This window comes from Oncorhynchus mykiss, chromosome 26 (assembly GCF_013265735.2).
Source record: "Oncorhynchus mykiss isolate Arlee chromosome 26, USDA_OmykA_1.1, whole genome shotgun sequence".
NCBI lineage: Eukaryota > Metazoa > Chordata > Actinopteri > Salmoniformes > Salmonidae > Oncorhynchus > Oncorhynchus mykiss.
Window position 1 is genome coordinate 25,920,499 of NC_048590.1, and position 17,435 is coordinate 25,937,933.

At 40.7% G+C, this 17,435-nt stretch overlaps 1 protein-coding gene and 1 long non-coding RNA gene across 3 annotated transcripts in view; one reads left to right on the forward strand and one right to left on the reverse strand.

Annotated features, from left to right (window-relative positions):
• The window catches only part of LOC110506485 (polypeptide N-acetylgalactosaminyltransferase 18), an 86,353-nt gene extending 79,828 nt beyond the window's left edge, over nucleotides 1–6,525 (forward strand). For both annotated transcript variants that reach the window (XM_021586128.2, XM_036963855.1), the window contains exons 10-11: nucleotides 162–326; nucleotides 5,814–6,525. In XM_021586128.2, the coding sequence (XP_021441803.2) occupies nucleotides 162–326; nucleotides 5,814–5,960 (312 nt within the window). In that variant the 3' untranslated portion in view covers nucleotides 5,961–6,525. The remainder of the gene's footprint in view (nucleotides 1–161; nucleotides 327–5,813) is intronic.
• The window catches only part of LOC118944449, a 49,700-nt gene that overhangs the window by 24,197 nt on the left and 8,068 nt on the right, over nucleotides 1–17,435 (reverse strand). The window lies entirely within an intron of this gene.

Below are 17,435 nucleotides of genomic sequence, written 5' to 3' on the forward strand. Positions count from 1 at the left end.
CCTGTGCTTCAGTTCAGTGAGGGTAGCTGCATGAATAGACATGCCATATGGGTGAAGTAAGTCCTAGTGAAAAGCCTAAAACAAATCAACATTTTGTGAAATGCTTGAATGCCTCCAGCTCTCAGTAGCTTATGTATGTGCTGTCTCTTCTGTCATTCCAGAATGTGTACTACACCAGCACTCAGCAGTTACATATAGGGGTGCTCAGTCCCACCATCGATGACGATGACAACAAGTGCCTGGTGGATGTGAACAGCCGACCACGCCTCATCGAGTGTAGCTACGCCACAGCCAAGCGCATGAAGCTCCACTGGCTATTTACTCAGGTAAGAAACCATACAGACCTGACCAACACACTCAGACTGCTCACTGAAAATAGACCAGCAAGCGATAGAAAATGGCAAGTCAATGATCTAAATTAATACTTTGTTGTAAGGGAGTTGGATCATTAGTAAATGTGGCACCAGTGGAGGTAGGTATCTTGGGTACATTTTAGGGGGTAATATTCGCGTAAATCTATGGCTCAGTGCTCTGTGGGATTGGATTGGTCTCCATTAAGGAGTGTCACAGATATAACAGAGTTTTACGGTCCACAGACCTCTCCACAACAGTAAATGCATCATAATGACTCTCTCGGTCTCCATTATTGGACTGGCTCACTGAGCACAGTGGCCTGTAATGAGGGCTACATCAACATGGTCTGAAGAGTGCGTCACCCACTTCACCCAGTTTTGAAGGTGCAATTAAAACCGTTCTGATCATGTTCAGTGTCATCATAATGTATGCGCTCAAAATATCCACTCAAAATGGCGGGGTGCTAACCTTGAATTCAACTTCTAGGAATTGTTTTCAGATAAAGACGTATGTTTCTCTCCATTGGTGGATCACTTATTTATTTTGAGTGGATGCCCGCACAAGTTAGAAACTTGTAGGTTCTGTACCGTATCCCCTCCAAAAAATGATATGCCGGGATTGGTTGAATCTCTGTCACTAACCTCCTAAAAGTCAAGGTATTGTCAATGATGGATTCAACCTATTTGCTTCTATAGCTTTGACATTAGTGTGATGCCTTGTGAACTTACTGAGAAGGAAATCATGTCGTATGTTCCGTTCAAAGGTTTTTATTGAAATGCTGCCAAGCACAGTTTTACATCTTAATGCAATTGTTCTTTGATTATTTATTTTATTTTTATTTATTTTACCTTTATTTAACCAGGTAGGCAAGTTGAGAACAAGTTCTCATTTACAATTGCGACCTGGCCAAGATAAAGCAAAGCAGTTCGACAGATACAACGACACAGAGTTACACATGGAGTAAAACAAACATACAGTATAAACAAGTCTATATACAATGTGAGCAAATGAGGTGAGAAGGGAGGTAAAGGCAAAAAAGGACATGGTGGCGAAGTAAATACAATGTAGCAAGTAAAACACTGGAATGGTAGTTTTGCAATGGAAGAATGTGCAAAGTAGAAATAAAAATAATGGGGTGCAAAGGAGCAAAATAAATAAATTAATTAAATACAGTTGGGAAAGAGGTAGTTTTTTGGGCTAAATTATAGGTGGGCTATGTACAGGTGCAGTAATCTGTGAGCTGCTCTGACAGTTGGTGCTTAAAGCTAGTGAGGGAGATAAGTGTTTCCAGTTTCAGAGATTTTTGTAGTTTGTTCTAGTCATTGGCAGCAGAGAACTGGAAAGAGAGGCGGCCAAAGAAAGAATTGGTTTTGGGGGTGACTAGAGAGATATACCTGCAGGAGCGTGTGCTACAGGTGGGAGATGCTATGGTGACCAGCGAGCTGAGATAAGGGGGGACTTTACCTAGCAGGGTCTTGTAGATGACATGGAGCCAGTGGGTTTGGCGACAAGTATGAAGCGAGGGCCAGCCAACGAGAGCGTACAGGTCGCAATGGTGGGTAGTATATGGGGCTTTGGTGACAAAACGGATTGCACTGTGATAGACTGCATCCAATTTGTTGAGTAGGGTTTTGGAGGCTATTTTGTAAATGACATCGCCAAAGTCAAGGATTGGTAGGATGGTCAGTTTTACAAGGATATGTTTGGCAGCATGAGTGAAGGATGTTATGTTGGGGAGATCATTGTTGATGGAACTGTGTAAAATTCTTAGTTGGCGCCTCCCGAGTGGAGCAGCGTTCTAAGGCACTGCAGTGCTAGCTGTGCCACTAGAGATTCTGGGTTCGAGTCCAGGCTCTATTGCAGCCGGCCACGACCAGGAGACTCATGGGGCGGCTAACAATTGCCTCAGCGTCGTCCAGGTTAGGGGAGGATTTGGTCGGCAGGGATGTCCTTGTCCCATTGTGCACTAGCGACTCCTGTGGCGGGCTGGGCGCAGTGCACGCTGACACGGTGGCCAGGTGTACGGTGTTTCCTTCAACACATTGGTGCGGCTGGCTTCCGGGTTAAGCGGGCGTTGTGTCAAGAAGCAGTGCGGCTTGGTTGGGTTGTGTTTTGGAGGACGCACGGCTCTCGACCTTCGCATCTCCCGAGTCCGTACGGGAGTTGCAGCGATGAGACAAGACTGTAACTACCAATTGGATACTACGAAATTGGGGAGAAAAAGGGGTGAAGTATAGGTAGCTCTGGAGTGTAAAAGGATTGAAATGCTTGATCTCACGTTTCACATATCTACATGGCTCTTCTGTAGGTGGTTTCTTGGTTTAGCATTGTATAATTTAAGAAGGAATAGAGTCAGACACCATGGATTATTGAGCACATTTCTGCTAGACATAGTGTGAAATGTGTTTTTTACCTCAAAAGGAAATGCATCGATACAACTCAAGCATAGGGTTGTACAGTACTGTAGCGAGGAGGAATGTTCCTATTCCCATTCTAGCTTAAGCGTTACCACACTTAAATTCTACGAGGTGGAGAGGAGGAGAAGAGCAGCAATCGATGAATCTCTCTGGTTGAATGTGCCTGACAATTTTGTGACTTTTCTTCGCTTTAGAGCCTTATAGTGGAAATTCAACATGCTCTCCTCAAGTTAAATAATTGTTATGTATCTTGGGAAGCAGAAGAAAAGAAGTGGGTGTTTTGTATTTGTAAAGATTTTGTCAGCAGTTAAGGTGGCTGTAGTGTGGGCTGTATTATGGAGACAGAGGGTTTAGGTGTAAAGAGCCCTGCTTGGGAGACAATCTTGACACGCCGATTAAACACATCTAATTAGCTTTCTGTTCATCCTCAATGCTTTCACTGACTCGATGACATCACCTTCCCAAGTGCTTCTGTTTTCTACTATCCTTTGTGCTTTTCTACTACATGGTGTATCTTCTACCTCTCATGTCGGCCTACACACTGTAAACACTTCCCAGAAGCACTTGGGAAGGTGATGTCATCGAGTCAGTAAAAGCACTGAGGTTGAACAGAAAGCTAATTAGATGTGTTTAATCGGCGTGTTAAGATTGTCTCCCAAGCAGGGCTCTTTACACCTAAACCCTCTGTGTCTCCATACTACAGCCCATAATATCTCCTTATGTAACACAACACGTAAACACATGCATGCATGCACACACAGACTCCCAAACTGTTCACTCAAAAAACTCAAAAATAATCAATTAGATGAAAGAACACAGGAGAGTTGGTTAACCTTTCACCGCTGCCTGTGAACCCAGAACCATTATCATTCTGGCTCAATGGCTCACTCTCTATAGCAAGTCAATATGTTGATTTGGCAGCAGCCCACAGGATCAAGCACAGGGAGCAAACAGGACTGGTCTTCTGCCAGTACAGAATTCAACCTCAGGCCTCGTATTGTAATGCATCTTCTCCTGGAGAGAACGCAGGCTTTTTAAGCACCCTGAAGGTTATAATGGTTATTGGTTTTTAGCATCTTTTGATGTTGACTTCCCAGATAGAGAAAGGCTGAGTAATGCTGATATTTTTTATTGTGTGAAATTGTTCTGAAGTGTTCAGTGACCCACTGGAATTCAACTGCCTCAGAAAATGTTTGCTATTTAGCCATGTATAGCCCAAACATCAGGTTAAGAACATTATGCCGAAGCCTTGAGGTTACTTGGCAGGCTTCCTGCTGCAAGATGGTAATCTTGCAAATATGAATAGAATCAGGATGAAATTATGAATATTTTCTGTAAATAAATATGTGTTTTAGCTGCTTGGTAGATGCCTCGTAAATATTTTGGGATGCGCCTCTGGCAAAGTATGATAATGACAGAATGAAAAACAAATGTGTTATTGTTTTATATTTTGAAACAACTTCAATTTCATACATAGTCTTAACAATTGATGAGCTGAAATAAATTCATCAGCAATGATAACATAAAGTACATGTACAACTTTGTTCATAGGGACTTTTTGGTTCTACTGCATTGTGTAGCTCAATTTGTTTTCTTTGTCTTATCTTATTTGCAGGTAATGTTGTTTTCCTGGGACTCCTTCCAGGCTATATGTACCATGTGGCCAATGAGGTGTATCTAATGGCTAATGGTTCTTTCATTTGGTTGAACATATGGAATCCACCATGTTATATTTCATGCTACATCTGACAGCCATTACTACACGTGGAGATGTTGATTACTGATGAAAGACTATTAGTGAATATGTAAACTGTATCCGTCCCCCATGTATTTTACAGAATGCACTCAAGCAGATAATTGTTTCATTCCATAGCTTTTAGGCATGCAAGACCTGACAAGCACTCTTAACTAAACAGACAGTATTCTATTCTATTCTAATGAAAACTTATCATACCCTGAATCAGAGTGACATCGACTAGACTCCTTGTCATTTTGATTCATTCACTTTCTAATTAACCTGACCAAATCATCCGTATGCTGAATGTGCAACAAAACATTGATGACAAGTTGACAACGAGATTGCTTACAGGTGGTTGTTGACTCCACATAAGGATGAATCCCGCATAAAAAGCTATGTTAATTGTCAATTGGTTAGTGCAAATCTTAATGATGTGTATTGGTCTGAATTTCTGAACCTTAACATGCCCTTGGCCTCTTTCTTTAAAGATGAGAAGAAAACATTTTTCACGTGTCACCTGAGAAAACAACCCTCACACTTACAGGAAGAAACTCAATCTTTGTCACCTAAGGAATCGTGTGCTTCGAAGTGTCTCTCCATCTCATCTCTCATTCCTATTTCCCATAGAGCATCTAGTCTTGATCCAAAATTAAAGGCCATTTTAAAACGGTTGCCTTTCCAGCTTGAGTCTTCGTTCTCCTGACTGAGAGGTGACAGGGGAGATTCTCTGATCCCAGGCCCTGAAGTTAGAGATAGTGAGCTTATCTGATCTGTGCAGTGACTCCCATCACACTGGTCCCAACAGTTGAGTCCAACACAAAGCTTTAAGGCCTCCACGTACATGTGAGAAACTCTCCACTCTAACAAATGGGAAAGAGAGATGAGATGGAGAGACACTTCGAAGCACACGATTCCTTAGGTGACAAAGATTGAGTTTCTTCCTGTAAGTGTGAGGGTTGTTTTCTCAGGTGACGTGTGAAAAATGTTTTCTTCCCATCTAATGTTATCTTCTTCTGTTATCACATAATCGTGGCATTCCTACTGAGAGTGCTACTGAGTATAATGGTAGATAGTGTTGTTCTTGCTTCATGAGCATGCTGATGCTATCTGGGAAGGCCCCAGTGCTGGTGCCGAAGGGAAATCAGTACAAAACAGAGCTGCGGGTGCTTGTTAAGCTATACACATCAACCCCATCCATTAATTCATAGCACTGTGGGGTTAAGGTGACACAGCAATCAACGACATGCACACCAATGATGCGACAGCATCCCACTGTAATTTGATCTACCCGTTTTTCCTTTCAGGGAGGTTCCGTTCAGAACAGGAAATCGAAGCGATGCCTTGAGCTGGTGGCCAGCAATGACAACGAGTTTGGGTACCAGCTTGTCCTTCAAAAATGCACTGGACAGAAATGGTCCATCACCAACACACTGCCTGGCAGTGCCCTATGATGAGCCCCTCTGAGAGAACACTGGTCAAATATACTGGAGCACACTGGACTGGATGGGGTGCTTACTCTGTTACTCCTCTGGATTTTCTGTTGTGGATAAAGGAGAATGGTGTATGGTTAATGACAGTCATTGGAGCACCATGATGTCTTTTGTTCACCAGTTGACATCACATGATAAATGTTAAACATTTTCTTTTGCCTATGGATCAGCCATAGATGGTTGATATTGTTCATTATGAGATACTACAACGTTATGAAACATATTTTGTGAAGAGTGTAGTTGGTTTTCTGTTGACTTGAAGGTTGTACTGGGTTCTATATGTTCATTGTTGTACTTGGTACATAACTGCTACCGTGTAGCAAGCATTTCAAAAAGTTCTCTGCTGTTTTCTTTTCTTCTAGTGTCTCAGGTTTGTAGGATAAGTTTATTATGCGATTAAGCTGTACAGTTTTGGGGAAATGCCAACATGTTGGAATATATATATGAAAATAATATACTATTTTCTAAGTGTAAATATTCAAAATATTTATAATATATGCCAGTAAAAGAACTGATACTACATGAATGTGTGGTAGTGTGTTTTTTTTTCCAATGGTACAATATTGAGTGTGCCCTTTCCATGTAAACAGCCACCAGCTGTCCCATATGTGCGTATGGTCCCATGTGACACAAGGCAAATGTCATGTTATCAAAATGAATGTGTGTTTTTCCCCTAAAGCTCATGCCTTTAAGGTTATAGCTCTCTCAACATACAGAAGTTAATAATTTATGTTCACTATTTAATGGTAGCTGATTACACAAATTATATTAATGATCACATACAGATGTAGGATCTTAATTTGATCACTCTTTTGTTGCTGAGAATTTTCCTGCACAGCAGGAACTTGTAGTGTATTCAAGGTTTAAAAAAGATTCTGAAGTGTGTAATTGCCTCTCTAAAATGTCAGACTTGATTTGCCCTAACGAAAAATAATCCACTTAACTATTCACATTTTCTGTTGCTGCAGGATTATTTTCAAATGAATATCCTACATGTGTCATTTTTTTATGGTTTTGTGCAGTAATGTAACAACATTTTGCGAGCACACACATACGCACAGGGAGAACATTTGAGAACTGGCATCTAATCAGTTTCTCACAGAAGCAGACAGCAGTCTAGAATCAGGGCTTGTTTCTGTCGAAGCCTTTCTCTTCTGACTGTTGTGTGTACCAGGGGAGGAGAGGAGTGGCGCATTCGGTTTTCAACATGCCAGTCCTCGTTAGCATCCACATGCATGCTGGGCCAGGGGAGTCATGCCAATATACACTACTGTTCAAAAGTTTGGGGTCACTTAGAAATGTCCTTATTTCTATTTAAGAAAAGCTCTTTTTTTTTTGTCCATAAAAATAACATCAAATTGATCAAGAATACAGTGCAGACATTGTTAATGTTGTAAATGACTATTGTAGCTGGAAACAACAGATTTTTTAAAGATTTTTTTATGGAATATCTACATAGGTGTACAGAGGCCCATTATCAGCAACCATCACTCCTGTGTTCCAATAGCACGTTGTGTTAGCTAATCCAAGTTTATAATTTTAAAAGGCTAATTGATCATTAGAAAAAGCCTTTTGCAATTCTGTTAGCACAGCTGAAAACGGTTGTGCTGATTAAATAAACAATAAAACTGTCCTTCTTTAGACTGGTTAAGTATCTGGAGCATCATCATTTGTGGGTTTGATTCCAGGCTCAAAATGGCCAGAAACAAAGAACTCTCTTCTGAAACTCGTCAATCTATTCTTGTTCTGAGAAATGAAGGCTATTCCATGAAGATAAATTGCCAAGAAACTGAAGATCTCGTACAATGCTGGCTCTAACCAGAATAGAAAGAGGAGTGGGAGGCCCCGATGCGCAACTGAGCAAGAGGACAAGTACATTAGTGTCTAGTTTGAGAAACAGACGCCTCACAAGTCCTCAACTGGCAGCTTCATTAAGTAGTACCCACAAAATACCAGTCTCAACGTCAACAGTGAAGAGGCAACCTTCGGGATGCTGGCCTAGGCAGAGTTGCAAAGAAAAAAGCCATATCTCAGACTGGCCAATAAAAATAAAAGATTAAGATGGGCAAAAGAACACAGACACTGGACAGAGGAACTCTGCCTAGAAGGCTAGCATCCCGGAGTTGCCTCCTAACTGTTGATGTTGAGACTGGTGTTTTGCGGGTACTGCTTCTGGTTAGAGACAGTTTGCGCTGTGAAGGGAGTAGTACATAGCGTTGTATGAGATCTTCAGTTTCTTGTCAATTTCTCGCATGGAATAGCCTTCATTTCTCAGAAGAAGAATAGACTGACGAGTTTCAGAATAAAGTTATTTGTTTCTGGCTATTTTGAGCCTGTAATCAAACCCACAAATGCTGATGCTCTAGATACTCAACTAGTCTAAAGACCAATTTTATTGTTTCTTTAATCAGACCAACAGTTTTCAGCTGTGCTAACACAATTGCAAAAGTGTTTTCTAATGATCCATTAGCCTTTTAAAATGATAAACTTGGATTCGCTAACACAACGTCGATTGGAACACAGGAGTGATTGTTGCTGATAATGGGCCTCTGTATGCCTATGTAGATATTCCATAAAAAAATCTGCCGTTTCCAGCTGCAATAGTCATTTACAACATTAACAATGTCTACACTGTATTTCTGATCAATTTGATATTTTAATGGACAAAAAATGTGCTTTTCTTTCAAAAACAAGGACATTTCTATGTGGCCCCAAACATTCGAACGGTAGTGTACATGCAAACCCACTTCCTTCGCTAACAGATTTAAATCCGGAAAATATTTTTGTGCATTCTCAAATTCAAAACGGAATTGATTTCCCAAAGGTTGGGAGTTGATATGCACAAACGTTCTCATATCTGGAATACCATAATCTTGTCACAGTAGTTGTATTGTAGTTGTATTGCTCTAAATTCATAAACTAATGCGGAACCACATACAGTGAACTCTTCAAACAGATTTCACCAAGTGAGATATTCAAATCTTTAAATCTCAGCGTGACATTGAGTTATTTATGACACTGGAGCTCTTCTTGTTAACGCATACAGTAGGTGGCTTTTTTGCATAATGTTAATCATGAATGATTAAAACCTTTCAGATGACCATAATGATGAGATAGCACCTGCTTTGAAATGGCCTCTTCATACTCACAGTAAAAGCATTAGGATTTACATACCATTTCATGAATTAAAGCCAAATAAATGGAAGTGTGATTTATTACATGACAATAACATGGACCTGTTCAATCAATCCCAGTAACAGTGTTTCTAAGATGACAAAAAAACACGTGCATCATATGAGAAATGGTATTGTTATCGTACAGATATCGTACAAACTTTACATAAAGATACTGGTTGCATTCCTGGATACGTCACTGAGTAATAACCATCTTGCTTTGAACACTGAAAAATTCTTCCAATATCTCAAAATGCGGGTTTGATGATTCTATGAATGGCATCGCTCCTTGTTTTTTAGTTCATCTGAAAACCAGAGCTTTCTGAGAAATCTAGAATTCCTAACCCAATAAAGCAGTGGTGTCCTTGGTCTGTGTGCGTGAGACAGTCCCATTACCCTTACCCACATTTATAATTCAGGTTTCTGCCTCTTGGGAGAAAGGCAATGAGAGAGTGCACCTCGATAATCATGCACACTCGCAGTTACTGCTGCCCCTGACACAGCCGCAATAAAACAGACTGAGAGAGATATATTCTTGGCACAAAACAAGCCCACTATGGGGGAATCAGAAAAGGTTTGGGTAGCATATGGAAGGAGTCGGAGCCTTGTCTGAATTGAGAAATAATAAATGTCCCACAGGACTCACTGGAGGAGAGAGTTTATCAGTTGTGGATCCTGCAGGTAAGGTACAGGTGGCTAAGTGAAGTAGAAGAACCACCACAGGAGGGCCCAGGGGATACGAGAACTGGGGCTGGTAATGGGGGGCCAACTTTCAATTGAAAATTCAATTAAATCCTGCTCAAAGTAAAGTCCTTTGTCATCTCTATTTCGCATATATATCATAAGCTTACTGAGCTGTAAAAGAGACAGATTTATAGTCAAATAGCTTTACTCTGGTTTAGTGTGACCCTACATCCAACACATAGTGAAATGTCCCTGTTAGTTATTTTCCAAATCTAAAGTGCATTTTACCCATACCATCTCTTCGAGGATGTTTCATGTTGCCAGTGGTGTAAAGTACTTAAGTAGTACTTTAAAATATTTTTACTTAAGTAGTTTTTGGGGGTATCTGAACTTTACTTTGCTATTTATATTTTTGACTACTTTTACTTCACTACAGTCCTAAAGAAAATATACTTTTTACTCCATACATTTTCCCTGACAACCCAAAGTACTCGTTACATTTTGAATGCTTAGCTGGACAGGAAAATTGTCTAATTCACGCACTTATCAAGAGAACACGTGATATTCCCTACTGCCTATGGTCTAGTGGACTAACACAAATGCATATTTTGTAGATAATGTGTGAGTGTTGGAGTGTGCCCTTGTACAGTTTTAAAACAAGAAAATGGTTTGCTTAATTTAAGGAATTTGAAATTATTTGTACTTGTACTTCTACATTTGATCCTTTTTCTTTTTTTTAATTTAATTTTATTGTTACCCCCTTTTCTTGGTATCCAATTGTTAGTAGCTACTATCTTGTCTCATCGCTACAACTCCAGTATGGGCTCGGGAGAGACGAAGGTTGAAAGTCATGCATCCTCCGATACACAACCCAACCAAGCCGCACTGCTTCTTAACACAGCGCGCATCCAACCCGGAAGCCAGCCGCACCAATGTGTCGGAGGAAACACCGTGTACCTGGCAACCTTGGTTAGCGCGCACTGCGCCCGGCCCGTCTATGGGTTGCTGGTGCGATGAGACAAGGATATCCCTACCGGCTAAACCCTCCCTAACCCGGACGACGATATGCCAATTGTGCGTCGCCCCACAGACCTCCCGTTCGCGGCCGGTTACGACAGAGCCTGGGCACGAACCCAGAGTCTCTGGTGGCACAGCTGGCGCTGCAGTACAGCGCCCTTAACCACTACGCCACCTGGGAGGCCCTATATTTGGTACTTAAGTATATTTTTGCAATTGCATTTACTTTTGATACTTAAGTATATTTAAAACCAAGTACTTTTAGACTTTTACTCAAGTAATATTTTACTGGGTGACTCACTTTTACTTGAGTAACTTTCTATGAAGGTATCTTTACTTTTACTCAGGTATGACAATTGGGTACTTTTTCAACCACTGCATGTTGCCATAGTAACGTTGCTTAATTTAAGTCACCTATTTTCAGATCCCAAGCCGTCACACCAGAGGTGAACATACAAACTCAACAAATCCATATTTCCTGCTGATACAGGATTAATATCTGACCTTTTAATATTATGCTTGAATGCCTTGAGCTATGCACAGCAACTGACTGACAAACATCTTATATCTGCATAGACTATGGTCTGTGTGTGGTACAAAAGGGACATGGAGATAGTAAAAGAGCATTCACGAGGCGTGCTGTGTGCTATGCGCTGATGGATAGCTTTCCGGAGGTTCACAATTATTAAAAAGACAACCACAATAGCATGCAGTACTATCAGCTTGTTTGAGGTTAGGCACCCCTTGCACATCTCAGACCAGACACAAACCATATCTGAAGTGAATTGAAGCCTTGCAACTCATCCATGAACTACTCTGAAGTATTTTTCTAGTCCTTTCCCATTTCCTCACTGTTTTGACAGTGCTCGTTTCGATTGGACATCCACTAGTGCAACTTCAAAGCTCCTCCAAAGCAAATGTCAGATTGTCTGTCATGATCAGAAGAATGATACAGCAAGTTGTTGAAGCAGCCAGTGTCAGTTTCTCTGCTCCAAACAGAGCAATGAGGCTGAATATTACGGCTTTCTGTATTTGTCAGACTGCTGGATCATCACAGAGGCAGAGGGAGCCCCGATAAGTGATAAGGCTAATTTCCTGTGCCACACTTTATTTATGCTTATGGATTACAGCAGTAAGGTTGGATGACAGTGTACATTTACACAAGGAATACACAGACAGTATGTCTGTACACCTCAATTACTGCCTAACAACCATTTTGCTGTTTGACGGCGCCTGCAGTGATGGATTGTGCCATTGCCCAATGGAATGGTGTTTGAATAAAGAGTTCCAATCCTCTAAATAAAGGTTGGCTTGTCTTTTTATACCAGTGCATTTTGCATTTGTTATTTTGCCAAGTCTTACTGTATACATTTCTATAGTTACTGTACCAGTCCTCCAATTGCACCAAACCCTCCTATGGACTGTTGTGAAATTACTTTTCTCTTGTATATAACCACACCTTGTGTTAAGCTCTGTGTGAATAAATCAAGCTGTAAATTACCCAGGTATCTTGGCGTCATGAAGCAGACAGATTTGGAGCAAGTCTGGAAACTGAATTCGTTACATACTGAGAGGAGAGAGAATCTTTAAAAGAGTCAGCGTTTCTCTGTTCAGTATGAGCTCATCACTTGGAGAGACTATCCTGGGAGGCAATATAAAGAGTGAGTGGATCTTTATTGAAATAAATAGACATGCACACAGCTCAGAAAACCTCTCAACACAACCAAATATCAATTGAAATTAGTGTGAAGGAATATTTTAGACTTTGTTGCTGTACTGAAATGTTTGATCTCAAATACACTGACCCAAAATTCAAAATTAATCATAGATTACCTCTTAGGCAAACGGCACCTTTCAAGTTGGAGTTCAATATTTCAATGGTATTTACTTTGCAGGGATAAAGACCCATTTTATGACCACCTGGTGGTGAACTTCTCTCGGCTGTGCACACAATACAATAAGTCCTAATCCTCTGTATATTGCAGTTGCAAACCCATCAATACTTCTGAAAGGCCTTGTGACTCAATTATCAGCTTCATAAAATACATTGCTTATGGCATTGAAACTCATAATGTGCTTCCTGGCAATACGGTTTAGAGTCCTAGTTTGCACAATGATTTGTAAATGTCTGAGTCATTTCTCAGTTCCAGGACAAGACTCATGAAAGTAAACATCAACCTGCAATTTACGAGGGAAAGAAAAACAGGCCTTTATCATGGATAGATGATAACTGAAAGCCATACACTGCAACTTCGAAGAAATCCATTCGTTTATACATTCAGAGTACAGGGGAGGTCTAACCCCCCATAAGAAGACTGACAGTTTTCATAGTGGTGGGAGTAGATAGGGGGGCAGGTCAGCTCAATCACTGAGGCAGTGTTTTCATACAGCTGAGCTAAGATTTGCTTTAATTGGATAGGTCAGGAATACATTTGTCAGCACATCCCCATGCTTGTGTCAAGTAGGGATCACATAACAGTGATATGGGATGAACAGATACAAACAGAAGGCAACACTAAATGATGCCTCCTACTAGGCTGGCCTTCTAAGGCTGACATGACCCGGAGCCAAAAGATTTAAACAGAGGTTAGAAACTTAGCCTACAATAGAAATTGGCTGCCTGTGTACTGTATGTATGATATGATTTGATTTAGGTTTAATCTTGGACAGATATTGCAACCTGAGTAATCATGCTCACTGTGTATACTAGACAAGGACCAAATCTCACCACAGCATTAATCACATTCATATTGTGGTTTGTATTGTCAAACAATATGAACAATTCCACAGAGACAGATGCCTCAGTAGGAGCCAGGAGGTGTGTGTTATGAGGTAGTGTCTATATGGGTAATTTCAAGTGTGATCACCCCAGGTTCTCTTTCATTCGTCGCTTCTCCTGACTTTCGATGATTGTCTGATGGCTGCGATCCAAAACACAATAGGGGAAACTGTGGCATGGAGGACGGAGCGTTACCTTTGTATTAATATGCTGATAGAACTATGTGTGATAACAAGCTCCATGCCTCATAGATGCTGCAGTATTACTCTCCGCGGTGCAGGTTTTATCATCCTCATCCCGCTAATGCAACCTGGCTGCAGAACTGATTAGGCTGCCTGCAGACAAACCTGCCCTCTGACACATTGTTTCAGATTAGCAGTTTCCCAGGGAGCAAATTGCCCACAAGCCAGAAGATGATAGCTTTTGATATGACAAAAGAAGGTTCAGGTCTTAAACTATGTGTTGCCCATTGTTACCCATAAATACAATTAGATTATAGAATATAATAGCTATTGAGATTTCAGTGTGTGAGATTGTGTTTTATTACCTCCGCTGAACAAAACATACAGTATACAGTGTATATTGTATATATATACGACTGTACATTGCTGTACTCGGGGTTAACAATGCAATTGTATTGATTATGAAAAGGAGTTATGGTTTGACAATGTTAAAGAAAACAGAAATGGCACTCTCTAAACATTCATTTACAGACATGCCGATCATTTTAGTGTTGGGTAGAAGAATAGAGTCAAATAGGAGAAGCCTCTAGGTCAAAACCATACAAACACTTGGCATAGATTTAATATGCCTCTCACTCCTCCTTCCTCACTGAGACCATTTGACCTGAGTAGCATGAAACACAGAGGCATTAACAGTGAGCAGCTCTGATGTTGTTTCCTTGGCCGGAACAAGGGATGCGACTGATGCTGAGATAGTTTGATATGCTAATGATATCTGTCAGGAGAAAACTGTAAGCAGAGGAGGGTGTTTGCTACTGCACAACAGTGGGCAAGGTCACACACACACACACACACACACACACACACACACACACACACACACACACACACACACCAATATGCAAGTACAAAATATTGATCCATGCCAGCACTTTACCCAGAGAGACAAAGAATGTGTCTCTCTGGGTGACACAGAGAGAGAGAGGGGAGAAAAGAAGAAGTCATTACTGTAATTCATTTGGGATGATGTGCTCATATCAGCACTAAGACACAGTAATGGAAGCCCTTGGAGTTTGGACTGTGGAATGACCAGAAGGACTGCCAGCCAGGGAAGGATGAAGTGCAAGGCCAAGTGCTGTGAGGTCATTCAGAGTGGTGGTCATAGTGACAGCATGGGCTTTGATTTTACCCAGCAGTTTATCAAACATATTGATCACTGAGCCTGCATTGAGCTGCACATTGTGTCCTTGCCACATCTCATGAGAGAGCTCGTTTGGATGGGCCAGGATTATTTCTTTGCCTGTTGTAGTATTGTGAGATAGATATTGTGACAGGCATCGCCAGCCTTGACAAACACTGTGTGTGTGTGTGTGTGTGTGTGTGTGTGTGTGTGTGTGTGTGTGTGTGTGTGTGTGTGTGTGTGTGTGTGTGTGTGTGTGTGTGTGTGTGTGTGTGTGTGTGTGTGTGTGTGTGTGTGTGAGAGAAGTGGCTGTTTGAAGAGGCAGGCAGACACGGTGGTCCCTCTGCGTCTGCCTGCTACACCGCCTGTCTGTCTACAGGAATGGAGCACCCAGAGAATTAGGCCACTGCCAGGGGGATGACAGCTCAGTGACACACCACTCCAACAGCATAACACCACGTCTGAAAATGTCTTATTCTGTCAAACAATCTGTTTGTTGTACTTGAATGAACTCTAATATGCGATAAATGGTGGTGAGTTTTGGAATGTTTTGAGTTGAGTAATAATCAAGGTAACAGACACATCTCAGTTTTTGTTGTTGTTGTAGAGTTAGGTACATACATACAGTATCACTAAGTGCACAGAGTATCAAATATTAGGCTAGACTAAAGTGTATTATAACGTTTTATTCATCCCTCCTCCTCTCTTCCTCAGTTTAACAGCATGAGTCTTGTCATTATTTGCTTCCTGTTCAATTCACATTTGCTTAAAACATTTGTTCCCTACTGCAATGCATCTTTTTTAAATTATCCTGGAGTCACTCAAAATAGTATCTGAAACAATATATTTAATGACACGAGAAAAGTCACTCATTTGTTGGAGAGAAAAGCCTAAGCCGCAGTAAATTGTTTCCTAAAGGCAAACACACTGAGCAAAATGAATTATACAGTGACTGCACAGAGCCCAGAAGAAAGTGAGAGACAAGCCACCCAGGGAATGAGTACACAAAACTTTCCACATCTCATTTAAATGTAACCTTAGTGCCCATCAGTCTCAATCTCGAGGAAACAAAATCAATAGGAGCTGGGCAAAGCAAATTGAACCAGAGGAAAGAGGAGTGTTAAATTGTCTTCAAGCTTTGTTTCTCTTACATAGAACTTCACCAAACTGGATACGTGTTTAAAGTGTTGTGGATGTCTCTGACTGTGAGTAAGGTACCCGAATCGGAGGGTGCAGATTTGTAATTGACTTCATTAGATAAGGAATTAGGTAAAATCTTAAATGTTTTCCACATCTAATTGGGAATATGAATTAACATATTTGATCTACCCAGAAATTACTTTATTCCATTTTCATTGTAATGCATCCCAGAAATGTCAACTGATGGACACTAAATGCAGGAGTTATCCACTAGATTATTATTTTTACTAATTTTCCATTACACAGTCTGTGTATTCTTCATTATAATTGGATTAAGCTACTGATGTCTATGTTACCCCAGCTTTGTGAGATGAGGGAATATTGGGATCACTTTATTACTCAGGCAACAGGGGGAGAAACATGTTAATGAAAAGATAAACATGAGAGCAGAATTGGAATAAACCTAATATTCTCTCGCAAAAGTTTGTCATTTCCTGTTTTACTTCTGGAGGGAATGCCATTAACAATTGTGATTACCTTTGTGCTAAGGAAGGAAGCGTAGTCTCCTCCCTCACAAACGGAAACTCCCGGCCAAACCCCTCCCTTCCACTAATTTCACTGTATGTATCATGGTCAAAAAGGACATGTTTGTTTTCATGAATTTTTACGATATAGCCAATTTTGACTTTGTGGCTATGGAATTTAGTGGGAAACATTTATCATCCACACCCAGGCTTGAACATCACTGTACCAGTTTAATTCAACGTGAGCCATGACAGATTATCACCGTTTCATCTGTCCACGAGAATCTGTCCTTGAGAGATTATAATAAACTAACAAAAAAACCACTACAAAGTACTGTACTTTAAGTGTTCATCAGTAAAGTGGCTGGGAGCACATCACTGTATAATCGGCAAGAGCTAAGAGAAACAATCCACCCTTTTAATGATCTAAAACCAATATATTGATTTGAAATACAATGTAACTCTCTAACACAGAAAAAGGATAGCCAGTGTTTAGATGCACCAATCAAGCTTAGCCTTCTGGGTGCCTACTATGCTGGGCAGCTGTCTATGGTCCCTTGGCAACCATTGCTCTGATTGTTCAGGTACCTACTTGGAGGGGATACTAAATAATTTGCATTCTGTTTATGCATATAATCTTCCATAAAGAAGCCTATATGTTTTCCTCAATGGAATCAGATGTTAAAAAGTAACAACTTGTAAGCCCACCAATAAAGGCATGGAACATAGAGCATCTTCCCCTATATGCAAAATGTAC